This window comes from Ammodytes marinus (genome assembly GCF_949987685.1).
Source record: "Ammodytes marinus genome assembly, chromosome: 2".
Taxonomy (NCBI): Eukaryota; Metazoa; Chordata; class Actinopteri; order Uranoscopiformes; family Ammodytidae; genus Ammodytes; species Ammodytes marinus.
The window spans coordinates 27,908,251-27,934,775 of record NC_137231.1 but is presented as its reverse complement, the minus strand read 5'-3'; the positions used below and the strand labels follow the sequence as shown (position 1 = coordinate 27,934,775).

General features: G+C 40.4%; 1 protein-coding gene across 1 annotated transcript; it reads left to right on the top strand.

Annotated features, from left to right (window-relative positions):
* Positions 1–1,554: 1,554 nt before the first annotated feature.
* On the top strand, positions 1,555–18,865 carry prodhb (proline dehydrogenase (oxidase) 1b). The gene is made up of 14 exons (XM_080043899.1): positions 1,555–2,038; positions 3,472–3,677; positions 6,409–6,443; positions 6,532–6,642; positions 6,738–6,802; positions 6,892–7,008; positions 7,136–7,209; positions 7,748–7,829; positions 8,294–8,386; positions 13,419–13,565; positions 15,052–15,227; positions 16,225–16,323; positions 16,478–16,566; positions 17,633–18,865. Exons 1-14 carry the CDS (start codon positions 1,721–1,723, stop codon positions 17,821–17,823), a joined length of 1,803 nt encoding a protein of 600 aa, XP_079900025.1. The 5' UTR covers positions 1,555–1,720; the 3' UTR covers positions 17,824–18,865.
* Positions 18,866–26,525: the final 7,660 nt, after the last annotated feature.

Genomic DNA, 26,525 nt, shown 5'->3' with positions numbered 1-26,525 from the left:
GGCAGAATATTTCAAGCAAAAATCAAACGAAATTTAAAATGACAGATTTGTAGATTTGATTTATAGAGCAGTGACCTACACAGAACGTCTTGATTAGATGTAGTTTTTAATTGATGGCTGAGTGTGAATGTGTCTGTGTGTGGGTGCAGCCGTGTACTAACATCTTAGACAATGGCTCCCCCATCTGTTAACATGAACAAAGTCATTTTGGCATTTGGCACCTCCTACACTAAATAGATGCAAGTGCAAGGCCTCTTAAGCGCTGATAGATGTGGGCTGAGACAAAATAAATCTCCTGTTGTTATATCCTTAACATCAGATAGCATTATAACATCCAGTCCGATACATTCATTTAGGCCTATAGGCTATTGGTTGAACACATGCATAGACCTATATAGGGTCTCTGGTTTTCTCACACAATAACATTCTTTAGAGGGGTTCAATATTAATCTACACAATTAGGTGTTTTATGGCTTAACATGAACCAACTGCTGGGTCAATAAATAATGTTTTTTTGTTTGTTTTGGCAGTCCATATTGAAAGAAAATACAGCGTATGGTCTTTAGATTATGTTGCGTAATTAATTTGCATTGGTTTGAGTGACAGGAATGTTCCAGTGGTGAACTTTGAGTCCTACAACAGTAATTTAGATATTACATGAGATTATTTTCCGTATATAGTGATTAAAGGTAAAGTAACTTGTTGCAATTCTGGGACGTCAAATGAAAGCTATAGTGCGTAATTTATGTCGCTCCCATGAGGAATTATGAGTTATTACAACAACACTGTCAGCCTTATGGTGCGTTCCATTGAGCTCGGAAGTCGGAAATTTCCGAGTTCCGAGTACAAAGGAACGCACCATTAGGTGATTGCTCATGGATTTTATTTGTTCTGCAGTACATCCAGGTTTTTTTCTTTGCAGTAGAATTAACAACTGAAACATTTCTTGGGCGGTTCATGGGATTGTTCTCAGCTCCTGTGCCAGAGACACCAGTTTGTAAACATTGCCATACTGGTAAAAACAAAGGGAGTTTTGTAGAGCTCCATAAACTTTGTGTCAACTCATTTGGCAATGGCTTTAATGTAGCCGACATTTATTCATGTGAAAAAGTTACGCATTATAGCTTTAAGTGTCTCATTTTCAATTTTATCAACACATGTAAAAGTTTTGATGATATTTATCAATCCATCTCTCTATAATAAAAAGTGTCTAATCAACTATATTTTGATACATTTGTTGACACTTGTCCACCTGGTGTTCAACAACCACTCTGTAAAGTTGGCAATGTAGCCTAGTGCATGTAGCCAATACCTGTTTTCCTTCTGTCTAGGTTACATAGCCTTTATGCTGGATGTAGCCATCCGGAGCGTGTTTAAACAATAACAACAACAGACTATATATCTTCTTCCAAGGCTGCAGACGGCTGAAGGTCTGAAAGCAGGATACAACTCGTCTGGAGAGACGTTAAAAAAATAGAGAGAGAGAGAGAGAGAGAGAGAGAGAGAGAGAGAGAGAGAGAGAGAGAGAGAGAGAGAGAGAGAGAGAGAAAAAGTTTCGGAGTTAGTAACTAACCGCAGCGTCACAGGTTACTCAACCAGGCGATGGTAATGTGACTGCTGCGCTGCTTGGCTCCTTTGTCTTGTTTGGACTGCAGCGTGCGCAGCTTGTCTTTGTGTAACTTCACCGCTCCGACAACGATCCAGCGTGACCTCCAGACTGATGTTTTATGTTAAAGCCGGGCCGGCCCTGGCACGGGCAGGGGCGGATATACGGCTACTGTCCAGCCGAAGACTCCGGTCCACCGTCACCTCCACCTCGGCGACCCAGGAGGGCGATGAGTCGCTACGGTCAGAGCGTCCGGGGAGAGGCGGAACAACCACCAATAACAACAACAACAACAACAGCGCTCCTGAGATCTTCGTAGACTTTGAACATTCACAGGAGGCTTATAAGAGCAAAGACTCATTAGAGCTGCTCAGAAGTTTGGTGGTTTTCAAACTCTGCTCCTATGACTTCCTGGTTGAAAAGAACACAGAGGTAACGAGGTGCTTGTCTGAACCATGTAGCCCTGGTATTAATTATGAAGTGTGTTTGTTGATGTCATTTTAGATGTTCAGGTGACTTTATGACAGTGGTGGAAGATGTAGGACAGTCAGATCTTACTGAAGAAACAGTTGGCTGCTGATCGCTTACTACAGAGTAACAATAGCCTACTCTGTTAAGTTAAAGTCCTACAATTCAAATGTATTACCTTCTAAAAGTACAACACAGTATTGTCATCAAAATACACTTAGGTAGGCTACTCATTATGCAGACTAATGTAAACCAGTGGATTATAATTAGTGATGCATTATTTGTAGCAGCATCTGCATCACTAATACTGTAGTAGATGGTAAAAGTGCGGCTCATTTCAATACTTTACTGTATAGGCTACTACTGCTATAGGTTCATCCAGGAACATGCATCACAAGTTATGTTGTAGCCACATCTGCAAAGGAACTAGTCACTTAAGTATACGTAACAATATTGGATTCCAAAATGTAGTGGAATACAAGTTTAAGTATCATAACATGGAAATACTCAAGTAGGCCTGTAGTACAAATATCTCAAAATGTTATCTAAATTCAGCACTTGAGTAAATGAACTACTTTGTATCTTTCCATCACTGCTTTATGAGAAACAGGTAGACTGTACATACGACTGAAGAAATACTTCAGGAAACTTGACACTTAACAGTTATTATCACATACATTAAGAATAACATTCAATGTGTGGTGTGTGTGTGTGGGCACACTGAAACTGTAAACCCTGTCTTTATACACTCAAATAAACCAATACCAAATTGTATTGACAACAAGCTGTACGTCGAAAAGTCTCAAGTGGCGTTCAAGGTAAACAAATGTCAGCTAAAGTCAGGCCCGAGTGTCTGCTCCCCTGAGCCATGTGCTACACCCTCCTCTCATATTACAACCTGTTTTTCCAAGTGAACTTCTCCTCTGCCGTCATGTTACCTAACTCCAGCCTGCACGGTTCTTTAATAGACCTGCAGCACTGCATGCTCATTCTTTCCACACTCATCACGTCTGCATTTAATCAGTAGGACCAATCGAAAAGCTTGGCTGGGGCTGTGAAAGCGATATACACACCAAATGTAAAGTGGTAATCTGAGTTTCAGCGTAGCCGCAGCGGTTCCTTCTTTTGTCCCTGATTTTACAGGGACACGTTGTTCATAGCCTGAGGGTCAGAACATTTTTTGAATACTTTTTGCTCATGACCAACTTGCAAATGTTTGTCTTTTTTCACCCCCATAGTCATGTTCCCACAGCTTGAATTTTCTGGAGCGTTATGATTAATACACCAGGCTAAATGACATGTTGAATAAATTAGGATTGTTAATCATAAATTAATGAGCACATTATGTACCTGTCAAATATCAGCAACCGTTTATTTTTCTCTCCATCTCTGCTCAGATAATGGGCCTGGGTAAGATGATGCTCGGCGAGAAAGCTTTCAACCAGTTTATGAAGAGCACATTTTATGGACAGTTTGTGGCCGGAGAAGACCACGTGGCCATCAGGCCGCTGATCCAGAAGAACCAGGCCTTTGGAGTGGGCTCTGTGCTGGACTACAGTGTGGAGGAAGACATCAGCCAGGAGGGCCAGGACAACCACATGGAGTAGGACACATTTCAGTAGACATAACCTTAACATTGTTTTGTTTTCACTGTCTGTGTTTTTTAAGACTTACAATATAAAGATTATTTTATTATCATATTTTAAAGGTGCATTGTGTAATATCGATGTAGTTTGGCATCACCTAGTGGATTGTAGCGCCCCGTCTCTACCCCCCCCCAATCAGATCATTTACAGAAGCCACGATTGCCTTCAAGAGCAAGAAGCTACCAAAAATGGCATCATCCACCACTGCCTCAAGTCTTTCCACAATATCAAGTGATGCTGTGAAGATGCATTTAGTTATTTATTCTATAGTATACTTATTCTTCGTCTTCCAACAGGAGCTTTTCCGGGGGAAAACCTACTATGTATAAAATAAGTAAGGCCGATGTCTGTTTTGTGCTACTGAAGAAACATGGCAATGCAACATGGCTGCGCGCCCTTCTCATATGTAGTTATAAAAACACTCCTAACGTAATAGAACAAGTAAATAACCTTTTTTTTTCAAGTGATTTTATACACTAATTAAAACATGACTATTATACTCTGTTTCTACCAACTATGTTCTGAAAACACACTGCACCTTTAAGATAAGCTACTGTACTGTATTGTATCTAGGTGGAAATCGTCCATATCACTCAGCCGATCTTGTCCTCTTTTAACTTTCTAATGTTATCTGACCTCCAGACACAGTTCACTACCTTGCGGAGTGTCTTCCTCTTGTTTGATGCCAAAAATAGTTCAGTTTTGATATGCCTTTGCAACCTGAAAGTGAACCCTCTTACAACATGATTCGTTGTGTCTCTCCGTCACAGCTCCCCTCCCCCTTTTCTGGATTGGACGGATGGAAAATATGTTGTTAGGAACGTTGGGAATCCTGTCACATGGACAGAGCAAGACAGTGGATATGTGATCTGTGAGCCGATGAGAACTACATAACGGACAGTACAGGCCCTTATGCAAGCTGTCTCTGTGGCCAACGGCAGCATGCAGTGTTATTTAAGTTGTAGATCAGGGCATTCATGCACAATGAGTACTTAGGACAATCTCTTAGTACAAAAATAAAATATGAACTTTTTTGGCCCGTGTAGGGGTTTGCTTCACAGTTTAATCAGTGAATGAAATCGCTTAGGGGAATAACAATTTTTGATAGAGATTTTATTGAAGTGAAAAAGTGAAAAGGCAAATGTCAGATTCTAAGTATAACACTACCCCAAAAACATTGACCTTTATTTTTTGTCTCACACATCTCTAGATTTGTAAAGGTCAGACAAAGTGCCCCGCTCTGAGGCAGTATATTTAACTATCCTCTGTTTAAGTCTGTTGACGACTTAATGCAATGTAAGCCTGTGTGCCAGACAAAATGTCCTCTATTATCCTTTTTATTGTGTAATCCCATTCTATAAAGGTGATAAAGCTCAGAGGTAATCCCTTTGCGATGACTTTTCCCTTTCTGCTTAAACAGTTTATTTTTATTAAATGTACCATATCACTAGCAACAAGAAAGCACTGCATGCACTGCTTTGATAGACTTTGTCGTGCGGATGCTTACTTCGAAACATCAAAAGAAGTATCAAACCTTCGACCCTGGAAAATCTTTTGTTTGGTGAATGTAAACCTTGAAACCGTAAAGCAGGAGGCACAAGGAACATTAAGCCAGCTTGATCTCAGACAGCGGGGTTTGACAGGCACCACACGGATCTGTCTAGATAGCAACAACAACATCCGTCAGTTCTTTGCAACAGAAAGAATATATAAGGAAAAGAGGCATCTCCGGGCTTAGTGTCGAGAACATGATACTCACAATGCTAGCTGTCAGTTGCGTAGTCCATTCAAACTGAAAATGTCTACACCTGATTTTACCGTGGGGATTTAATTACTTGTGCTTTCTAAGGCCGACACTGTTATTATTATGAAGAAGCTGTGGATTAATTGCGTAAGTAGTCAAATTATATTAAAATGTCCCTTTTCATTGCAAAATACCAATAATCTGTGAATTGAATATAATTAGAATTGCTGGCAGTGTAACACAGTAAGCATTTGAAACAGAATTCAAAGCACGCTAATCCTCAGCTGGAACGAGTCAAGACGAAAGGGTTACTTTGCCCTAGTTATGTCAGATATGTCAAAAATGTCAGAGACTGAAAAGAATGGCCATCACTAGTTCCTTGAGGCAAAGTTGACATCTTCTGATGTTCATCAAAATATTAAAATGAATTGAAATTGAATAAAAAAAGGAAACAATACTGAACATGTGGTCTAAGTGACAAAGTGAAATGTGAGTAAGAAATTCTTTCACAATTTCCAAAAAAAAAAGTCTGCCGAAGGGAATGTAAAGTTAGAAGCAGATGACTCCCTTTAGCTTTTTTTTTGGCTTTGAATCCCATTGACATCCCTGGTGTCTAGCATGCTCAGTGTTTAGTCATCTGTTTAGTTACATCTCTGCTCCCCAGCTCCCAGTGATGAGGGGGTGAGCAGGTCAAGTGTGATGCGATGCTACAACTGGCCTCTCTGGAGGGACGGCAGGCCGACAGCAGGACGGTTCAGCATACATAGGGTCACTAAACACAATTGTAGCCTTCTGGCACTCCATTTCCACGAGGCTAAAATGTTCACAGAATGAGTTCAAGTACCCAGATTGAACCCACAGATGCCAAACATTTGGTGTCATTGTAATTAAGATGCAGAGAAAACTTATTTTTTCTAAATCCTTCTCTATTTCCTCCAATTTAGCTCATTTGTGTCCACAGCAGACAAACACAGCATAGGTAAGTTGCATGGTTTTGCTCACATTTGTGGACACACTGTATGATGTAACTGAAAGTAATAGGCATGCAAATTACTTTTCATCCCAAGGCGTCGGGGAGCAATGTGGGGGAGTGAATGGAGCCCGCACCTACGTCTACGCCGACGAGGCCAAATGTGACCAGCATATGGAGACGTTCATCAAATGCATCAAAGCATCTGGTCAGTCAAGTAGAATTAAACTTAATCGGTAATACTCCTTTGGCATGTTGTACTGATGTTGTAACCATAGACGGTATATTGTAACTGACTTCTAGGCGGAAGTTCAATGGAAGGGTTTTCTGCCATCAAAATGACTGCTCTAGGACGACCTCAGTTTCTGGTAGGTAGCAAGGGTTCGAATACAGTTCAATGTTCTAAGTTAGATGTACCAGAGGGTATGCTGAGCTGACATCATGTTTTTTTTAATAGCTCCAGTTCTCAGAAGTCCTTCTGAAATGGCGTCGATTCTTCACCTTCCTGGCATCACAGCAAGGGAAAGATGGCACGGAGGCCTTACAGCAGAGGGTTGACCTAAACCAACTGCAGGTGGAGCCTTTGCATTGTTGCTGTTCATTCAATGTTATAGATCATCCTCACACTCCAATTTCATATACAAAATGACGATGTCTTTAGTACACCATGTAACTTAATTTTAATATTTACTTCAATCAAGGAATTCCTGGACAAACTGGGTGCAAAAGGTGACTTCCACAGTTGGTTTAGCGGGAAGGGAGAAGATTCTTCAGGGTAAGCATTAACACAAACTACCCAAAGAGAGAGAGGAAGTATCTCCGAAATGCCTGTAAAATAACAATGTCATTGTTGCGCTCAGGGAAATATTTCATTAATGTCATGGCAATTAAGAAGACCAATTAATTTGCATTGGTTAAATTATTTAAATAAAAAATGTATGAGAAAAAGAACTAAGTGTTTCATAGTGGATTGCAATGCATTTTGCATTGGTAATACTTGATATGCTTTTAATATAATTTAGTCACCTCATTAAATCTCAATCCCCAACATGCAAAGCAAATCACATTTTTTAACACAATATATTCTCTAAATGTATGCCTCTTTTAGAATTCAATTTTCGCTGCATAATTTCCAATGAAGGCACAGGTGGAATAAGACTCAAGTCACACCAACTTTTATATTTAAACTATGTTACCACACCTTTTTTAATTAATATCTAAGGACACAGTTTCAGTGTGTACTGCCAACGTGTTAAACTAAGCAGTAGGAAGTTGCCTAAATACTGTATCTCTCCATCCACGGCCCTTGACAGAACCATTGACCTGCTCGACTGGAACAGCCTATTAGATGACAGAACGAAGACATCAGAACTGCTAGTCGTCCCAAATGTAGAGGTCAGTAGCATACAACACTGTAAATAAATGCAGTTTAAATGATATCCATATATTTTAATATAATTCAAGACCCAAACTCACTGAAATAAATTAACTGAGTAGCTATTTGCTTGCAATACGAAACAATTAACAACATACAGTAGAGGAGATGTTAAGCATCAACAGCACCTTTCATATCGTCAGCAATAGTACATTACATCCATCATGTATTGAGTGTTATAACTACATTCATTAATGTGTCAAGACATAAAAGTTAAACCAAATGTGAGGTAATTCGAAGCTAATCGATTCTTTGCTGTAGATAAGGCCTTGTTAAAATGAAGTTACTTATTTAAAAATGATTAAGGACCAAAGAAAGCTGAAGGGTGGATAAAGCAAAGATCAATAATACAAGATGTAGGTGTCATGCTGTGTGATATTTGACTCATTAGGTGGTGCTAACTCTCCTTGGCTTGTTTGCACAGATAGGTGAGCTTGAGTCTCTGCTACGGACGTTCACTGAAGAGGAGGAGGGGCAACTGCAGAGGATATTACAGCGCATGGAGGTCCTAGTCAAGGTTAACACACATTAAACTAAGACTGATCACTGGATACAAATATACACACACCTAGTAGCAAATTTGCAATTGTTGTTGAGCTGCAAAGAGTATGTAGTGTGTGTGTGTGTGTGTGTGTGTGTGTGTGTGTGTGTGTGTGTGTGTGTGTGTGTGCAGGGCCGCCAATAAGGGGTAGAAAGTGGGAAAGCTTTCTAGGGCCCAGCCCTTGGGGGGCCCATGGTCTTCAGAGGCCAAGAACCTAACTGAGCCTAACATTATTTTTAACAGAAATATTCACTATAACCATTTAAAACTTGCACAACCATAACAACAAAACAAACATTTAAAATATTGTAACTTGGGTAAAATGCCAATATCTATTCCTCTGCTACCCTCTGCTTCATGTCCGTCCTGTGTGCACGGCACGCTGAAAAAAAGTCGCTAACACCAATTTTAAAAAGCCTGGCTCAGAGCCATTAGCTGTTTATATTTACGATTTTGACGTTTCGGGGAACAGGCTAGGCGGGGCACTGGCTCTGAGAGACACATATTAACGTGGTTAGTAAACATAAACAAACATTCGCCAAGTGTTCGCTAGAGATTACCTATGCCTTTTAGACATCATAACATACTCCCCCACCCTTACCCAGGGCAGGTGGACTGGGTACCACAAAACTGAGCTGAGGGGGAATGGAGACTGGCCAGGGAACTTGTATAACTTATAATTTGACCCCTTATACAGTATGCCTTGTTGGCTTCCCACCTAGTTGTAGTACTGTGTTAATCAAAAAATAAATATCAATTTGTTCTCCCAGGAATTGTAGAATCTTTCAGCCCAGCATCCATTTAATTTAAACTCTCAAAAAATAATCTAGTCTTGAAGAGCTTTTTTAAGTTTGAGTTACAGTAAAATTATTTCCTTGATTAATTCAGGTGTCTCCATGTCAGATAAATGTAGTTCTTTAATGTATTCATTTCCTTTACTTTTGTGTGCCATATGGTTACAAAATTTGGTTTTGATATATTGTTGTACAGTTTTGGCTGGATTATTTTACCTGAGTCGTCCTGCTACTTGTGTCTGGGTGTTATTCTATGAATTGTGAAAAGTATTTGGACCCCTCAGGTAAAACAGAAAACATTCTTATAAAGTTGACAAGGTAATTACTCTGTTGTTTTTCTGAGTCTACAAACAGGTTTAAATTTCTTAACGTACATTTTTGTGTTAAAGAATTTCCCTTTGGGGAAAATAAGGTCCAAAGTCTTTGACCTATGTCTTCAGGTTGACACCAGCAGCCAGGTACAATTTGAAAAATGTTCCATGAGTTTCATGTCACATACTGAACATACTGCATAGACAACCAGACCCAGGTGTCACACCATAAGGATGTCTGACCAGTTCTTTACTGCACCTCAGGGGCGGCCCGCAGCATAGGCAATGTCTGTAATAGTGTCCTTTGTTGTTGCCTGCTTCTGTGATAAACCTAGTGAATACTCAAGAAAACCAATGTTATTTTGTAAAAATCTGTTGAATATTAAGCAATTGCGTGAGTTTTAGGGTATTACAATAAATTGGTAAGTAAGTCAGAAATGTGCTACTATTTTTAAAAACATATAGGGGAAGGTGGGGTGATTTGTGCATTTTGGAAGTTGCAAAACCCCTTGTTTCTAGAAAACCGTGGAAGAAATTGGAAATGTGACAACATATTTAAGAAGAGCCATCCATTTGACTCATCCTGTAAAGAAGGGAGACACAAGGAATAAGATATAAGCACATTTAAGCTCAAAAAACTGTGTTTTGCCTTTCAAAGTAAAATTTCCATGATCAAGGTTTTTTGATTATTGTGTCTGAACAATTATAGACACGTTTGAAAACATTTGACACATGTTTTAGTGCTTTGGTATGCTACACTTTGAGTCTATATAGTTAGCACAATGTCAACCCTAAATTGCTGCATCATGCCTATTATCCAAAATTCTGGGGATGGGGTGATTTGTGCGCAAGGGCCTGGGTGAGTTATAAGTAAGTAAGTAAGTAAAATGTATTTATAAAAGCACATTTATGACAGTTTGCACTGTCCAAAGTGCTGTACATAGTGCATTCAGTAGGTAAACAATGAAGGTAAAATAACAATAACCAAAATAAAAGACGTAAAGCCCATACATCCACATAAACACAGATAGTAGTGCAGAGGTAAGTAAGTAGTGCAGAGGTTAATGGGGAGGAAACACCAGGGTGTACATATGGGTTTTGAGCCTTGATTTAAAGGCAGAAATGTAGGGGGAATCACATTTGTCAGGTGGCAGTTGGTTCCACAAGCACGGAGCAACTAGTGCAAAGTACATTTCTGAGAGTTGTGCCAGTGGCATGGCTGTATACGCTGGTCACCAAAAGAAAGTGATTGTCTACAGTAGCTCAGAAGAGAGTGACATCTCAATTCCACTTAACGACACCACTGATGAGAGTTCAGATGGCCAGAAAGATGATGATGGTGACTTTGTCATTGTGACAAAATGACGCACAAATCACCCCACTACGTGGGGTGATTTGTGCGACAAGACAACTTTTTTTCCGAAAGCTATATTTCTTAAACAGTTTATTCCAGATCCAAAGTTTTTATTGCCAGGGATGCACAACATCCTGAAATATATGTACATATTTGAGTTGGAGACATAACTGTCAAGGCCTCACTTTAAAATCACTTTGAGTAAAAAGTTGCACAAATCACCCCACCTTCCCCTACAGCAGGGGTTTTCAAAGTGTGAGAGAGTGAGCCCCCCCTCAGAGAACAAATTTCAGCGGAGCCCCCCCTCCCCCCCAAAAAAAAAAATATATATTTTACAAATTTAAACATGTTTTTGAAACATTCTAAACATTTTTGTGCGTTTTTAAACACATTTAATACATTTTAACATCTTAATCCAGTGTTTTAATCCTGCTTCCTTTAAGCATGGATACTACTGACTGAGTGTGCATCGGAGTGAGAAAGATAGGCAGACAGACTTGCCCAAATGATTGACTAGTTAAATGTCATTCACACACCCAGTGTTTTTTCGCTAGTGCCTCCAATGTCCTGCTGGAGGAGAATAGCAGCCAGTGGAGAACCAGACCCTCCTAGGGGGGTCCGGGGGTATGCCCCCCCGGGAGATTTTTTTTCACCTTTTTAAAGTGAAATGCATGAATCTGGTGCACTTTGAGAGGACAATTAAGAGGCTAAATATGAGGAATTTTGTGTGAACAAATAATTTGGAGACACTGGGTCTGATGAATTAGAAGCTATTGAAGAAGGACACATGGATTTTCCATAAAAATATTAATTTAAAATAAACAAAATGTATGCAGGGTCCTCTGGGTTGGGCTTGGTGCTCTTTTTCTTTAACAAAAAAAAAGAAAAACTTCAAAAAAAAAAAAAAAAAAAAAAAATTTTTTTTTTTTAGTTTTTCTTTTTTTTTACATATTCATTCGCGCCCCCCCTGCCATAACCCCGCGCCCCCCAAGGGGGGCGCGCCCCACAGTTTGAAAACCACTGCCCTACAGTATAATAATCACAAAAGAGTCCTTTTTCTCACTTGAGCTACTGTTCCCCAAACTCTCGCTGCATGTCCCTAGTTGATAAGATAGTTAGTCTATCTACAAATACATGTATGTGTTTATTTAGGGATGAGCGCACACACACACACACACACACATTGATACAAGTGAAGTATGAGTAAGGGGGGCCCATTGACAGGAGGTTTTCAGGGGCCCAGCCATTTGTGTCGGCGGGCCTGTGTGTGTGTGTGTGTGTGTGTGAAATAAGTTATTAATTAGTAACCATTTCCTACATCTAGACCTATTGATTATCATTATGGCATTTTCAACTGAATCACAGCAGCACTGATATAGTGACAATATGCTCCATCTCATGTGATATTGCTCAAGTAGGCCTACAGGTGAAACTCGAAAAATTAGAATATCGTGCAAAAGTTCATTTATTTCAGTAATTCAACTTAAAAGGTGAAACTAAAATATTATATACTCATTACATGTAAAGTGAGATATTTCAAGCCTTTATTTGTTATACTTGTATTTATTATGGTTTACAGCTTATGAAAACCCCAAGTTCAAAATCTCTGAACATTTTAATATTACATAAAAATCAATAAAAAAGGGATTTTAAATACAGAAATGTCGGCCCTATATAAAGTATAATCATCGATATGTACTCAGTACGTGGTTTGGGCCCCTTTTGAATGAATTCTGGCCTCAATTCCAATTCATTTTCCATGATATTCTAATAATATGAGTATCACCTGTATAGTCATGTTGTTATTAACCTGATTGATGGTCATTTTGGGCATATGAACTAAACTGATAAAGGTCTCCTTAGGCCCATACTGCAAATTGGTGATTGTCCATATACATTATATGAACACTCCCATTTTACAGATAAGGCAATGTATGAAATCATAAGCATTTATTTATATACTGTATATTTAAAGCTTCGTCTTCCTTGAAAAAGTTGACATGTTATCTTGATAGTGCTGGAAAAGTGCTTTTTTACTCTTAAAAAGAAAATGTGGCATATACGTATGTATTCCAACAAAGTGGGAAGTGTCTTGGTTGGACAAGCTACAGCAATGCAGTGATTACAGTATTTATAAGTGAGCTGGGATTTTATTTTACCATCTTACACTGTCTCTTTTTATATGCTCATACAGTACACATACTGTACATTTACTAATATAGATAGATAGATAGATAGATAGATAGATAGATAGATAGATAGATAGATAGATAGATAGATAGATAGATAGATAGATAGATAGATAGATAGATAGATATACTGTATATATATATTTTTTCAGTTGGTACAAACGCTTGGTTAGCTGTTGTGTAAAAGCTGTATGAAAGGGCCATTGAAATTATGAAGGGAAATCTGTTGTGCTGCTAACCACTGTAAGCAAATCAAGAGGATCATTTGTCACAATGCATGTGTAGTTAGAGAACAGTATTCACATGCATTGAGTTATTGAAGGTTTTGTTAATTTAATTGGATTTTTTTATTTCTTCCAGCATGCCATGGAGAATGGCGTTCGCTTGATGGTGGATGCGGAGCAGACCTACCTTCAGCCGGCTATCAGCAAGCTGACGTTAGAGATGCAGAGAAAGTACAACAGAGAGAAGCCGGTCATCTTCAACACTTACCAATGCTATCTCAAGGTCAGAATCCACAATGTATTCCCCAATTCTAAGGAGAAGCTGTTTGAGTCACAGTACAGTTTAATTCATTTGTTACAGCTTAAACATGATATATTGTAAAATCAAAACAACACATACCATTATGCAGGGCTGTACAGTGCGACAGTTTTGATCGCATTTGCTACTGAAATTGATCACGTGCGATGATGAATACGAACCCATTAGCACTCGTGCGACAGCTTGCTAATGAGGAGAGGCTGTCTTTGAAACACAGAGGAGAGATGCACAACACTGCTTAGAGGGCTCTACATTAACACTGCGGGTAAATGAGTCTTAGGCAAGTAAGTTATTGAATCCACCCTCCACTTTGGCTGGTGAAAGATGTGTCCTCGGGATCTGTGCGGGTGCAGCGATTCTAGGTATAAAAACTTCACCAACGGCAATTACCGGAAGGAGACGGCACATTACCGCAGTTAAGTTAGCTCGTGTACAAACAGAACATTTCCTGTGCGCCTTCACATTAAAAGCCTGTTATTAGCCAAACGTGAGTTGACTTTTATTTTGAAGCCGGTAAGAACAGGAAGTTAGCGCTTTTTTCTAGCTTGAAAGGCAACTCATTCAGCTGCAGAGAGCAGTCAACAGTAGCCTAGTCTATTTACAAAGTTTTAAATAAGCCACTGAAAAGCTACTCCCAACACATTCACAACAACCTATTTAATTTATCCTAAATTGTACCAATATTTATACTTATTTATTTAATAGGCTATGTTTAATGTTTTAAAGTTTGGTTTTAATTAACAGAAGGACATTATAATAATAATTCTGAATCAGCAAAAAATTGCAATTGGCAGGTTAGATTCTTTTTTCTAAATTGCAATCAGTGCACCCCTATTAATTTTTCTACAATTATTACTGCACCCACTAGGATATCATATTAATTGTGAATCTCAAATGAGACCAGGATGACATGCTCAAAGGTAATTAGAGCAAAATGCAAGGGTTAAGGTTATGCAAGTTTTCAATCATAGCCTACTTTGTGTGCTACCAAATTTATTTTTGTGCTACTGAATTTTTTTGCTTGCTAGCACCAGTGCTACCACCTGAAAAAATAAGCGTACAGCCCTGCCATTATGTCATTTTGTGGGTGCCACTTACTCACTGTAGTTGCTGTATGTAACGATACACCAATTCTATGCTGCTGACGCTGCAATGTTGGATTCTTTCCAGATTAATTATCTATGAGTAATTTACATGGAAAAACAAGCCATACATTAAAGTCAGCACAATCCTTCTTGACTAATTGTGGAAGTGAAACAAAGCAGAAAGTTTTGATAAAATGTGTGGCACAACATATTTTAGTTTTTTTGGCTTTGTAATGGCTGACTGTGTAGATCTACTGTACGATAATTAGTAGCAATGAAATACTCTGCTTGGCTCAATATCAGAGAATGATTGTATCGAATTATCTTTGACATCTTAAATGAATCATCCTGTCTGTGCTCTGCAGGAGGCCTATGATAACGTCACTATGGATGTAGAATTGTCTCGACGTGAGGGTTGGCATTTCGCTGCCAAGCTGGTGCGTGGGGCCTACATGTATCAGGAGCGAGAGAGGGCAGAGGAGATTGGTTATGAGGACCCCATTAACCCAGACTATGACTCTACCAATAGAATGTACCACAGGTAAGACCAAGGCTCGTTTCTTTGTTTATTGACTGTTGAAGACCGTCCAAATCTGCACATGCAAAGTTTAATATTGTATAGCCAAGAAAATACTAATTTCTTCATATTTACATGATTGCCATTCACTATCCAATAGCAAAAGTCTATAGTAGTAGCAGTTTCTAGTTTCATCATATTGCACACGGACACCGTGGCTTAACAATTTTTTTACTTTTCACTTGCCACTTTGATATTCCCAAGTGGTTCACAGATTTAAAATGGCTGCTTTTTTGATGCACAATTCCGCTGCTGGATATCACACAGATTTCATTTTGAGGGAATTGGTCCTTCAACTGGAGTTTTTGGGTTCAAAGTCTTGCATCAGCAAGCTTTCACCCTGCTGACTCGTACCTACGCAAGTTACACACTACCATCCAGCTCTAGGGATCCTTTGTTGTCACACTTTTCTAACATTTCTAGATTAAAGCCAAGCTTATAGAAATCACCCTGTGGAGATCAATGTATTTTGCACAAAAAGAGGAAAGGCCACCCGCAAGCATTCGATTAGATGTTTAGGTAACAATCCACATAGGAGAGACACACAGCATTTGGCTGATTGGTTTCAAAATGTGCACATGCCGGTAAAGTGCATTTATATTTACAAAGCTATGCCATTGAGTAAGCAGAATGCAGAGGTTCCACCTGAATGGATTTGGTTAGATTTCTAGTAAATATGTATTTCGGGACATTTTTGCTATTTCATTGTGTAAAAAACAGCGCTGCACCATGCAATAAATCTTATGCGCTAATGAGAATTTTTTGTTTGGATGAGTTATTAAACACTGTGAGCAATACAATATACTACATTAGTTATATATTACAGTGAATGGTTGAGTAAAAAACAATTATGGTAATTCCCACTGCACATACACAGCTTTCTAATTTTGTCAAAGACAATAGCGCAATTACATTGCCTTCCTTATTCTTGTTTGTTTGTGTTTGTGTGCTACTTTGCAAGGTGTCTGGACTATGTGCTGGATGAGATTGCACTCAACAGAAATGCCAAGGTAATGGTGGCTTCCCATAATGAGGACACGGTGAAGCACACGTTGAGGAGGTACGGTTCAAAACACACTTATGATTGATTTTTTTTCTTCAAAACACAGCATTGCATCAGTACAAACTTAGTTGTTATTATTGATCCAAGACTATGCCCCTCTCTCTCTCTCTCTCTCTCTCTCTGTCTCTCTGTCTCTCTGTTTCTCATTTAGAATGAATGAGCTGGGTCTCTTTCCCACAGACAACATGGTGTACTTCGGTCAGCTCCTGGGCATGTGTGATCAGATCAGCTTCCCATTGGGTGAGGAAAAGACACAAACACACAAACACACACACACACGCTCCCTCGCGCAACTAACAATCATAAGGCAGCGACCTTTCCTGCCCTACAAAAGGATGACTTGAGACTTAAAGTTCAGCCTTTGCAGGATCCATATTCACTGCCATCCCCTATTACTCTGTGTTGTCTCAGGAGACCTTTCATCTACACATACATACACACACCCCCGTGGACCTTTTGGACTGCATTGAGTGCACATGCTCAAGTCTAGTCCGTGGCGCAATAACCTGACATATGAACCGAGACACCTCCGTATTGACGAGCTGTCTTAACAAGCGCTCCTGCTGGCTCTCACCTCTTTGTTTGTCAGTCAAAGACAGACACAACATCAGCCATGCAGGTTGTCTGTCAACGTGAGGCTGAAGGTTGAAAACAGACCGGCGCTGATAGAAACAGACACACTGCTGTTTATTCAAGGAAAAGAGCAGTCAGCGCTGTGAATTCCAATCGTTACCTTTTTTTATTTTCTTTAGATAAAATACATTTGTGTTGAGATATTGACTCCACACATTTTTTTATTTTGTTTTAAGCTGCCATTCATGATTTAGTTTGTAATGCTTTGTCAGTGGATGTTCTTTTTTCATGACTTTGTTTTGAAGTTTCATGTTTTGATGTTTTTTTTTTGCTTGTGGATTAGTTAAAAGGGACAATTATTTCAAGCCATTTGAAGACAGTGTGTAAGCCTGACTGGCAGACAACAGCAACACTTCTAATTCAAACACTGTCAAACCCCAACCGCCTGATTAGAAGGATTTTATTTAGCAAACACTCGGTGACGAGCAGTTTTGATGTGTTCTCTGGAGTTTGTGGAAAAAACAACCAGCCGCAAGCAACGTTCTACTGAAATCATAACAACCAAAATTGAATAAAATTTTAGCTAGTTCATAAGAAAAAATCATCATATTGGAACAATCTCTTCATGAAAATTGCATTGTCAATATTGTATCATCTTCAATCCATATCATGCTTCAAAGCCCCTTTCTGTTTTGTTCTCTCCCATCGTATATCCATTTCAACCCCCCTATAGCCCAGGCCGGCTTCCCCGTCTATAAGTACGTCCCCTATGGGCCGGTGAATGAGGTGATGCCCTACCTGTCCCGCAGAGCCCAGGAGAACCGAGGCTTCATGAAAGGTGCCCAGAAGGAGAGGGGCCTCTTGTGGCAAGAGCTGAAGCGCAGACTGGCCTCTGGGGATTTCCTCTACAGACCGGTGTACTGAAAAAAAGAACGTGTCAAGTTTTTTTTTTTTTTTCTTCCCCTGGTTGATGTCTACTGCTGTGGCTGTCTGTTCTCTTCCTCTCTCTCTCCTTTCTTGGGGATTTCTTGTTTATGGACTCTTTCGGCGTCTCACTTTCCTTTCCTCTCTCTCTCTCTCTCTCTCTCCACTGTTGTTTCTCTCTGTTCAGTTCAGTGCCCATGTTACTCACCTTCACCTCCATCCGTTCTTCTCCCTCGCACTGCCCTTGTCCACTCCGTTTCTCTTTCCCTTATCTGCCCCCCTGCATCCTTAAGCATCCTTCATTTTGTCTTGGCCCGTCGTCTATAGAGCCGAGGTATCCATCAAGTGGACATCTTTACTGCCCCAAAAGGACTCCCTAAAATGTCAACGAGACTGGGGAGGGCATCTCTTTTTATCGCCCTATTTATCTTTGAAGGGGGGGTGGGGGTCAACAATAATAAAAATAACTGGCTTGATTTAAATGGTAGTAAAGGAAACATCAATATTCCCCCTCTTATATTATATTTTTTTCTCCTTTTGACTCTGGGGCAGCCGCCCAGTCCCCGGAGGAAGCTTCTCTGTACTTTATATTTTTGTTGCTGTGTTTGAAGCTTGTATTGCCGGGGTTTTGAAAACGATGCCTGTTTATGAATCAGTGAGAAAGTGTAAACGGTTTTCTCACAGCACATCCATCCTCTTCTCGGAAGTGCAATGCTTTTGTTATTGCATTTACTGGAGGAAGCTATAGTCTTGGTTACTGAGGTGTTACCAGAGAACACACAGTGTTCAGTATTCAGTGGGTGAATCATGCCTGTGAGTCTGTTTGTTTTTTTCATGGTTGAGAATAATATGCAAGTGAATGATACGTTACAGAATTCTCTTTTTTTGATGGATGAACACTCAGTTTTTATCTTTGAAAATGTAAATATGTTCTGTGTAGGTAATTCCATTGGTTGGGTTTGTCTTACTGTTCATATGTCTTATTTCATATGTCTTTATACCTGTGTAATTGCTCAATGAATAAATATTCTCTGTATGAATAGCAAAAGTCTACTTCAGGATTGCGTCGACTGCGATCATGTGCCTGTGAGCTCATTTAGTACAGCTTGGGTTGTTTTAGATTTGAATCCTTCTGCTTGGTCATTGATAGACAATTAGTATTGGAGTCAAAGGCTAAACAAGCTCCATGATAATTAGGGCCTTGTCATTTTATGGGAGCAGTCAGTGCTCCGTAGACCATCATTTAATTACCCATGATGCTTCGCTCAATACAGATCACTGCAACTGGATGCATTAATCATTACTCAGAAGAAACTTTAGTGGCTGTTAAGTTTTTAGTGAGGCAAAGCACCGCCGAGCTGTCACTGCTGCTCCATTCTATCGGTTTAATTAAGGATCAAGTCTACTTCTAATCTAAGATGTGCCTGTGGGTATACTTTTGGGCGCTCGAGTTTCCCAGGTTAGTTTTAGTTGTGAAGATGATTTAGAGGATGCATTATAGTATGAAAAATGATAACCAAGTTCAGAATCACAAAAATAACAGCAAGTCCTCAGCTTATTCTTAGAGACTTATCAACACTTCTCACGACATTAAGGCACACACGCACACGCTTGCAATAGAGTCAGCCGGGGACTAATTTACTTTACGTAATGAATGTTGACTTTGCATTATGCAAGACGTGAAGGATGGCATCCACTATCTCGGGGCTCTTTGTCCATCGGGGCCACACGGTCGGAATGTCTTTTGATTGTTCGTCTGGCGGTGCCCTTGGCTTTGTGCTTTCAATGGGACCACACAGCCGTCTGCTTCCTATTTTTCAAAAAAAAAAGCACAGTTACATATTCTGTACTCCGGACTCCAATTTGAAAACATTCCGAGTTCTGTTTCTAAAGTTATTACAATTTTTAAAAAAAATATGTTGATTATTTCCTACAGCACAATGGACGGATTGGTCGTTTGCTGCATTCCAGCAGGAACTTCATCCTTTGGCAAACAAACGCTGATTAGAGATTAACTGACAGTGAGGAGGACAATGGCTTTGTGTGGCCCATGGAGTATTGTGCAGTTTTTTTTATCTTTCGACAGCAAACTGAGAGATTACTGGCTCACACAGCACACAAAACAGAAACATTGGGCCCAATTCAAGAGCTGTAATCAAACCCTCTCAGTAATTAGATTATGTGAAAATAGTATTTCGCTCCAGGAGGCCTGGGAAAAGTTAGAGGGCTCATTTTGCAATATATAATAAAGGGTTGATTCATAAAAAGAAAAGAAAAAAATCTAGCATCATTTTCATGTCAGCACCATATTCACTATGTAACCCCACCTAAACGTTTACATCAGTGATTCGATATTCTCACTCCTCCAACATTTTAGTTGGAAACACATGAGTAATCAGTGTGTCAGTCCACTCCTACTATGACTGTAGCAATAGAGTTCCCACTGTCTGTTGACTTCTACTAACTGTACTTCAACCACATCAGGAAAATCCAGTTTGGCTGCTTTTTTACAGTCATAGTCAGTTACAAGGAGGGTTCTGCGAGACAACAGCTTGTCTGAGATGTTTAATCATTCAGTTCCTCTGTACAGATAGAACTTCAATCCAGTGGAGAACAGCTTCGGAGCAGACACCTTCAACAACAGACAGTAGACTGTATTTCCTGACATTGCAACATGAACACGTTAACGATTTCAACACGTCCAGTGAGAATGATAAGCACAGAGGAACTCAGTATATTGGCATCAATGAAAATACTGCCTGACACACCGTCAATATTTTATAACAACGTCTGAGGCTAACATTGCTCCAATGTCTAACAAGGAGAAAGGGTTGCTCATTTTCTGCAAGAGACTGACATTTCCCCACTACAATAAAGGACAACATGTCAAAATAAGGTGCACAGAAAAGTCATTGGTAATTAGCAAAAATGAATATACAAAAAATAGTTCCTGAATAATTGTGAATACACTAGTCTTAATGTTAGGCATAGTTCAAAGAGATTGAAACCACGTTGATGTTTGTACCATCAGTACCATGCTACAGACAGTGGCCAGTTAGCTTGACAATTCTCCAGGAAGTCTGTTATTATTAGGCCTACACACCAGTCAAAGCAGGAACCTAGACAAAGACAAGTTGTGAACATTGTTTGCTGTGGGTTACGTTGATTTCACTTTTTTTGTCTGTTAGGGCGTTTTTGTCCAAATTAGATTCAGCACTCTAGCCTAATGCTGAAAAAGCTTCTGACTGCCTAGCACATGACAAGTTTGACCTCTATAGGATTACCTCTTTGCTAGTAATATTTCAGGCTCTATAGGCCAACAACTCGTAAAAACAATCACTGCGTATACTTTAGCTCATATAACAGTATAAATGGTTACCACAAGTTTCCTGTGATCCAGTATTACAGCAGGAAATGGATGCAGGGAAAACAGCATTAGTCATCATGGACAACTTTGGGTTTCATTTTTCAACTATTGCAGGCTTGGCTCATGTCACCCCAAATTCTGTCAAGCCATGTTGATGTCCCCAGCTAGAAACCAACCACAAGCACAGGGCGTGGCTTGTTGAACTGTACCTGCTATAGCCTACATTAGCAATGGTAAATCCAGGTCAACGATGTATGGAAAACCAAGGGGGAAACAGTTGGTTGACCTGAACCAACAACAACGTAAACAGTTGCAATAGGCCTACGTCTTACAATTGTCCTTTTGGCTCCGTCACAATTGCATTTGTCCAGAAATGTGCCTTTCATTATGAAAGGGAAGTCTGTGTATGTTTATCAGAGCTACTTAGTGAGAAATGTGATGTATCATTGAGCTAAGTTGACCTAGAGCGCCTGCACCCTGCAGTCCTGCGCTGAAGGAATCCCCCTGGCCACAGTAAGCCCCTGATGAGAACCAGTGAGTAAACAAATGAGTCGTAAACACAACAGATGGGACACGCGATGACTAATCTCGTCGGCCCGAATAGAGTGGCAGAACTGAGCGCATACGATCAAAAGCTGACGGATAGCAGCAGCAGCAGCAAGAGAGAGAGAGAGAGAGAGAGAGGGAGGGAGGGAGATGGAGAGTTTGTGTGTTTCCGTCCCGCACGCTGTCAAGTGTGCATGACAGGAAAACACTTTTATTTCACGCACCAAAGCCGTCACATTGTTCCCACTTCCGTCGGAGTCACCGTGGCGCCATCAAACACAAATCACTGACATCATCCGCCAAATCTCCTGAGTGGATGTGGTGTGTGTTTTGCAGAGCGTTGTCACTTCTTGCAGGTTTTTTTTTTTTTTGACAGGGAGAGAGGGCTGAAGAAGAAATGCAAATATCATTTCACACGCCTCACACATCCCTGAAATGAATTTGTTTCCTCCACCCAGCCCAGTCTGTCATCATCACGGACTGGTTTGTGTTTTGAGTAATCTTGTTTTGAGGCGAGTAAAGCTGCCCAGGGAAAATGAAAAATAATACACAATGGCCATGACAGCGGCCTCCCAATCCTCAAAGTCGCCACCAGTAAAAATGGATGAAAACCATTCTTCTCTCAAAGTCGGTCATTTCTCCCCCACCCCAACACCTAAACCTTTTGTACTCTGCCGATACATGGCAGCCATGTATTATGGATCATTAAACCTCTTTGATCTGTTCTCTTTGAGATGCACGCTGTTTTCCCTTTGAACGTTATATGGAGCACGGATGTATAGGGGGAAAAAAGAAGACAGGAGGTTTCCCTGCGTGTGGGGGTTTGAAGAGGCACCTGCTTAAAGAATGCCACCAGTGTGGAAGAGAAGTAGAGCAAGCTATCAGTCACAGGCAATGGCCAACCAACCCTGTTTCAATACTTACCCTGAAGGCTTAGATTTGAAACCTTTGCCCCCCTACACAAATAGATGAAGGCACCCGCCATGACACATGACAACTCACAAGAAAACGTGTAGGTGTGAAAGCGCATGTGCGTAGGCTACATAGTCCCACATTCACACTGGACAGTAAGCTCACACAAACCTGCCCGCACCCGCACCCACACACACACTCATCCTCCCATCAGTTCTCATATATATCAGTCTTGGGTGAGAGATGATTTGGAGCGGCTCAATGTTTTGATCATTAGTTTGGACTCATGGAGTGCAGCAGCAGTGAAAAATGAGGCCGCTATCTCATAGCCACCTGTTCTTTTAATAAGAAAAAAAAGAACAGTTCCCCATCACAGGATGGATTGGTTAGCTGATGCCTGGGGAGGAGAGTCGTGCTGGTCTGTGTGCAAGCTCACTTGAGTGTTTATTTGTGCCTGCCTACTACAGGGGCATTCAGTTCCGCCTATATTCTATGTCTTTGGATATACACAATAGAGCTGGATCAAATGAAACATAAATCTTTTTGGATGACAAAGATCACACAGTAGATATATACAGCTCTGGAAAAAACTAAGAGACCACTCCAAATGCTCAGTGTCTCTTGTTTGACTATTTATAGGTGTTATTAGAATTATTAAAACCCCAAAGTGTTTGTAATAATTAGAACTGAGTCAGGCTTTTTCAAAAGCAGGCGAAGTTTACTTGCAAACAGCAAATGCAAGGGTCAAACAACATGTATCACAAGTGTAGCTTACATGATTGAATACATCGAATGAACAGTGTACAGAGATTATATGTAGTGAAATGGTGTGTGCGAAAACACCAAGTTTGTGTGTCCAGCCCTTGTTTTGCTGGCGAAAGCAGATTAGGCAGATATTCCTAGAAAGTCAGCTGGTGTTATTCTTCATATGTCTTATAACAGAATATGCGTCATACCTCTGTATGTGCCAGACTCTCCAGTAGGCAGTTTCTTCAAGGCTAAACAACAAGTTTGTCCTAAATGCAAGTGTAGCAAAAACCCTTTGGAGTTGTCAGGTTTACTGGGACAAAGTTCAACAGGCAGAAAGCATGTATTGAGCATTAAAATATTATACAATCATAAGGCAGATTAAATTTCGTTAACAATAGGTATATGTTTGAGTAAAATGAAAATCTTGGTTTTTGATCTATAAACTACTGAAAATATTTCTAACAAATGCAGAATAAAAAGTGCAATACTCAACACTAGTTTATGTGTCATGACCTTTGCCTCTGTACAATCAACCTTTTGTTCCACTGTTTCTATACACACATTATCACCCCCCAACACTACCATGAAAACATTGAAAGCATTTGTCACGCTGGTTATGTCTACTCGTGCTCCTGTGGTTTTCTGTCCATTTCTTTGCGTGTGTGTTATTGGATATGTTTGCGTATAGCCTAGAGAAAGCAGATATGCTAGCAGGCAGCCTGCTAGCATGCTGCTTCGTGGTTTGGGGCTCCAAATTGTCATGCCAGAACAGTAGGAGGAACATTTACCCAACCAGTGATGCTGAGATGAAAGCAGAGAGCGCGCAGCAACCAGGCGGGTTTCCTTGCTGCTCCGCGGTGAGCAGACAAACAACGATCGACCGGATTGCTGCTTGGATTTGTTGGAGATTTTTACTGGGGGGCTTTTGTGAAGGCGGCAGAGCTAAAGGGTAAAGCATGTGGAACTGAACCCTATTGTTCTAACCCACTAACCCAGCATGGATCACATCATTAGTCCCCTTTCTCTTTCTCACTGGCAATTATTTTAGATAGTTCCCATTCTTTTAAATGTCTTTAAAGGGTTGGTTCACCGATATTACCAATGGTAGATATCCGGCCATGCAAAACAAAACAGTAATATTTATATATAAATATCACATCATAACACAATATGATCAAAAAGTTTATGAGCACTAATTGCAGAACTGCTTCACCCACATTTTCTTGCATATTCCCCTTCTCTGGACAAATATAAATTCCTCACTGGAAAGACTTGTTCAATAAAATAGCTTTTTTTTTAACGATACAATAAGATTGTAGTTCTTTTCAGAACCCGATACATGAATGAATGAATGAATTGGCTGTGTTGAATGAAGGGAACTGATGGGACACAGGGACACTTTAATCACAGGTCTGGTTTCCCCAATTGTGAACCGTTTCTGGGACGAGGGAATGCTATAGAGAGTATACAAAAGATACATGCACTAAAATAGAGTTGGGACGAAGAGCAATTGGAGGTGAGCTGAGAGCCGTGTCAGCAGTATAAACTTAGGATATGAATAATTGCTTGTTTTATTTCAGGATGATGAGTCAGAGAACACTTCCCCTATTCTTACACAACCCGAGGGTGAACGTGTGGCGGCAGCAGCCTACGAGAGCACACTGATGGTGCTGGATAAGAGAGCCAAGTCTGGCACATCTTCATTGATTCCTGCCTCTCCCTTGTGCTTGTGTAGGCTTGTGAGAGCTACAGTAAGAGGGCGTCAGATGGTGGTAAAGTGAAATTCTCATCTGTTCTCTTTCTCCGTTTTGGACGCCCACATCTTTATTGAAGCTGCGCTCGCATTGTGTATTTGAGAAAACTGTATTTGGCCCGAGAGCCTCGAGTGAAAAAATAAAAAATAAAATCCCTGTGGCAATCACCAGGGGGCAGTAGTATTCTTCAAGGCCCTTCTATGAACCTCGACCCAGCCAGCTGTGTGCATGTCTATGTGTGAGGGAAAGAGATCCTCGGCAGCATCTTCTCCCTCCACAATCCTCTGTCCTAAAAAGCCTTTTTAAAAGGCTGTATGAAAATTCATCGTTCTGACCTATTTTAGGAGATTGGTTGCTTGGCTTCTCTAAAATGTTCTTACACCCCCCTACCCACACACTACTTTCTCTTTTATCGTGATGAGGATTTTGAGAAGACAGAAGAAATATTGGCAAGTTGCTGGGGCAGATTTTCACACATGAAAGCACCCAGCAATAGTTTTGAAAAACCGTTGGTGCTAAAAATAGATCTATAATCCAAAATAAGATTCTCGTTTTCCATAAATTTCCTAAAAAGAACATATGGCTGCCGAGCACCCCCACACACACACGTCCAGCGTGCACCCCCCCCCCCCCCCGAAGAAAGACTTTCTTCTCTTCCACACTCTTTTCTACCATTACATAAAGCTCCTTGGAAGTCCAAACATGCCACCATGGCTGGGCTGAGAGCACTCCATTTCCGCAGGCATGCGTCGAAGTAAACACAGTAATCCCCTCCTCCATTTTTCAAGGATTAATATCATCTTTATTCATAAGCATAGCAGGAAGACTGCTGTCGCGCTTGAGAAGGGACATCCCAGCTTCACACACACACAAGCACATGCTGGCATGACCAAATAACCGCTGAGTGTCGTGTCATGCCATGCCAGGCCGCTTCAAAACACACGTGTCTTGGTGTTCCTTCTTTCTGTGTCAACATGATCTGTGGGTGGCAGATTGATTTGGTCCAGCGGAAGTGAGAGAGAGAAACAATCAGATCAAAGAGGAAAAGAAAGTGAGAGGAAGAGAGAGGGAGAGAGGGAATAGGCAGAGGGAAGAGGGAGAGAGAGCTCTTCCACTTTGACTTGATGGATTCAACTCCTATTCAAAGGGACAGACTCATGACACATGGGAGAGAGATTAATTTTTTCCTTCCTTTTATCTATAGAAGTATACTACAGTGTCTCTTCTACACGCACCACACGCCACCCAGACATACACACGCAGAGTTGTAAAAACACCCTCGCACTCTTTGCTGTCCCTCTCTCTCTACACACAGATGCACACACACAGACACAGACACAGACACAGACACAGACACACACACACACACACAC

Excerpts from the sequence above, each read along its gene's own strand:
- prodhb (XM_080043899.1), top strand. The coding sequence starts at position 1,721 with ATGTTTTATGTTAAAGCCGGGCCGGCCCTGGCACGGGCAGGGGCGGAT. Across the intron at positions 2,039-3,471 it reads TGGTTGAAAAGAACACAGAG|ATAATGGGCCTGGGTAAGAT; the intron begins GTAACGAGGTGC and ends ATCTCTGCTCAG. Across the intron at positions 3,678-6,408 it reads GGCCAGGACAACCACATGGA|CTCATTTGTGTCCACAGCAG; the intron begins GTAGGACACATT and ends CCTCCAATTTAG.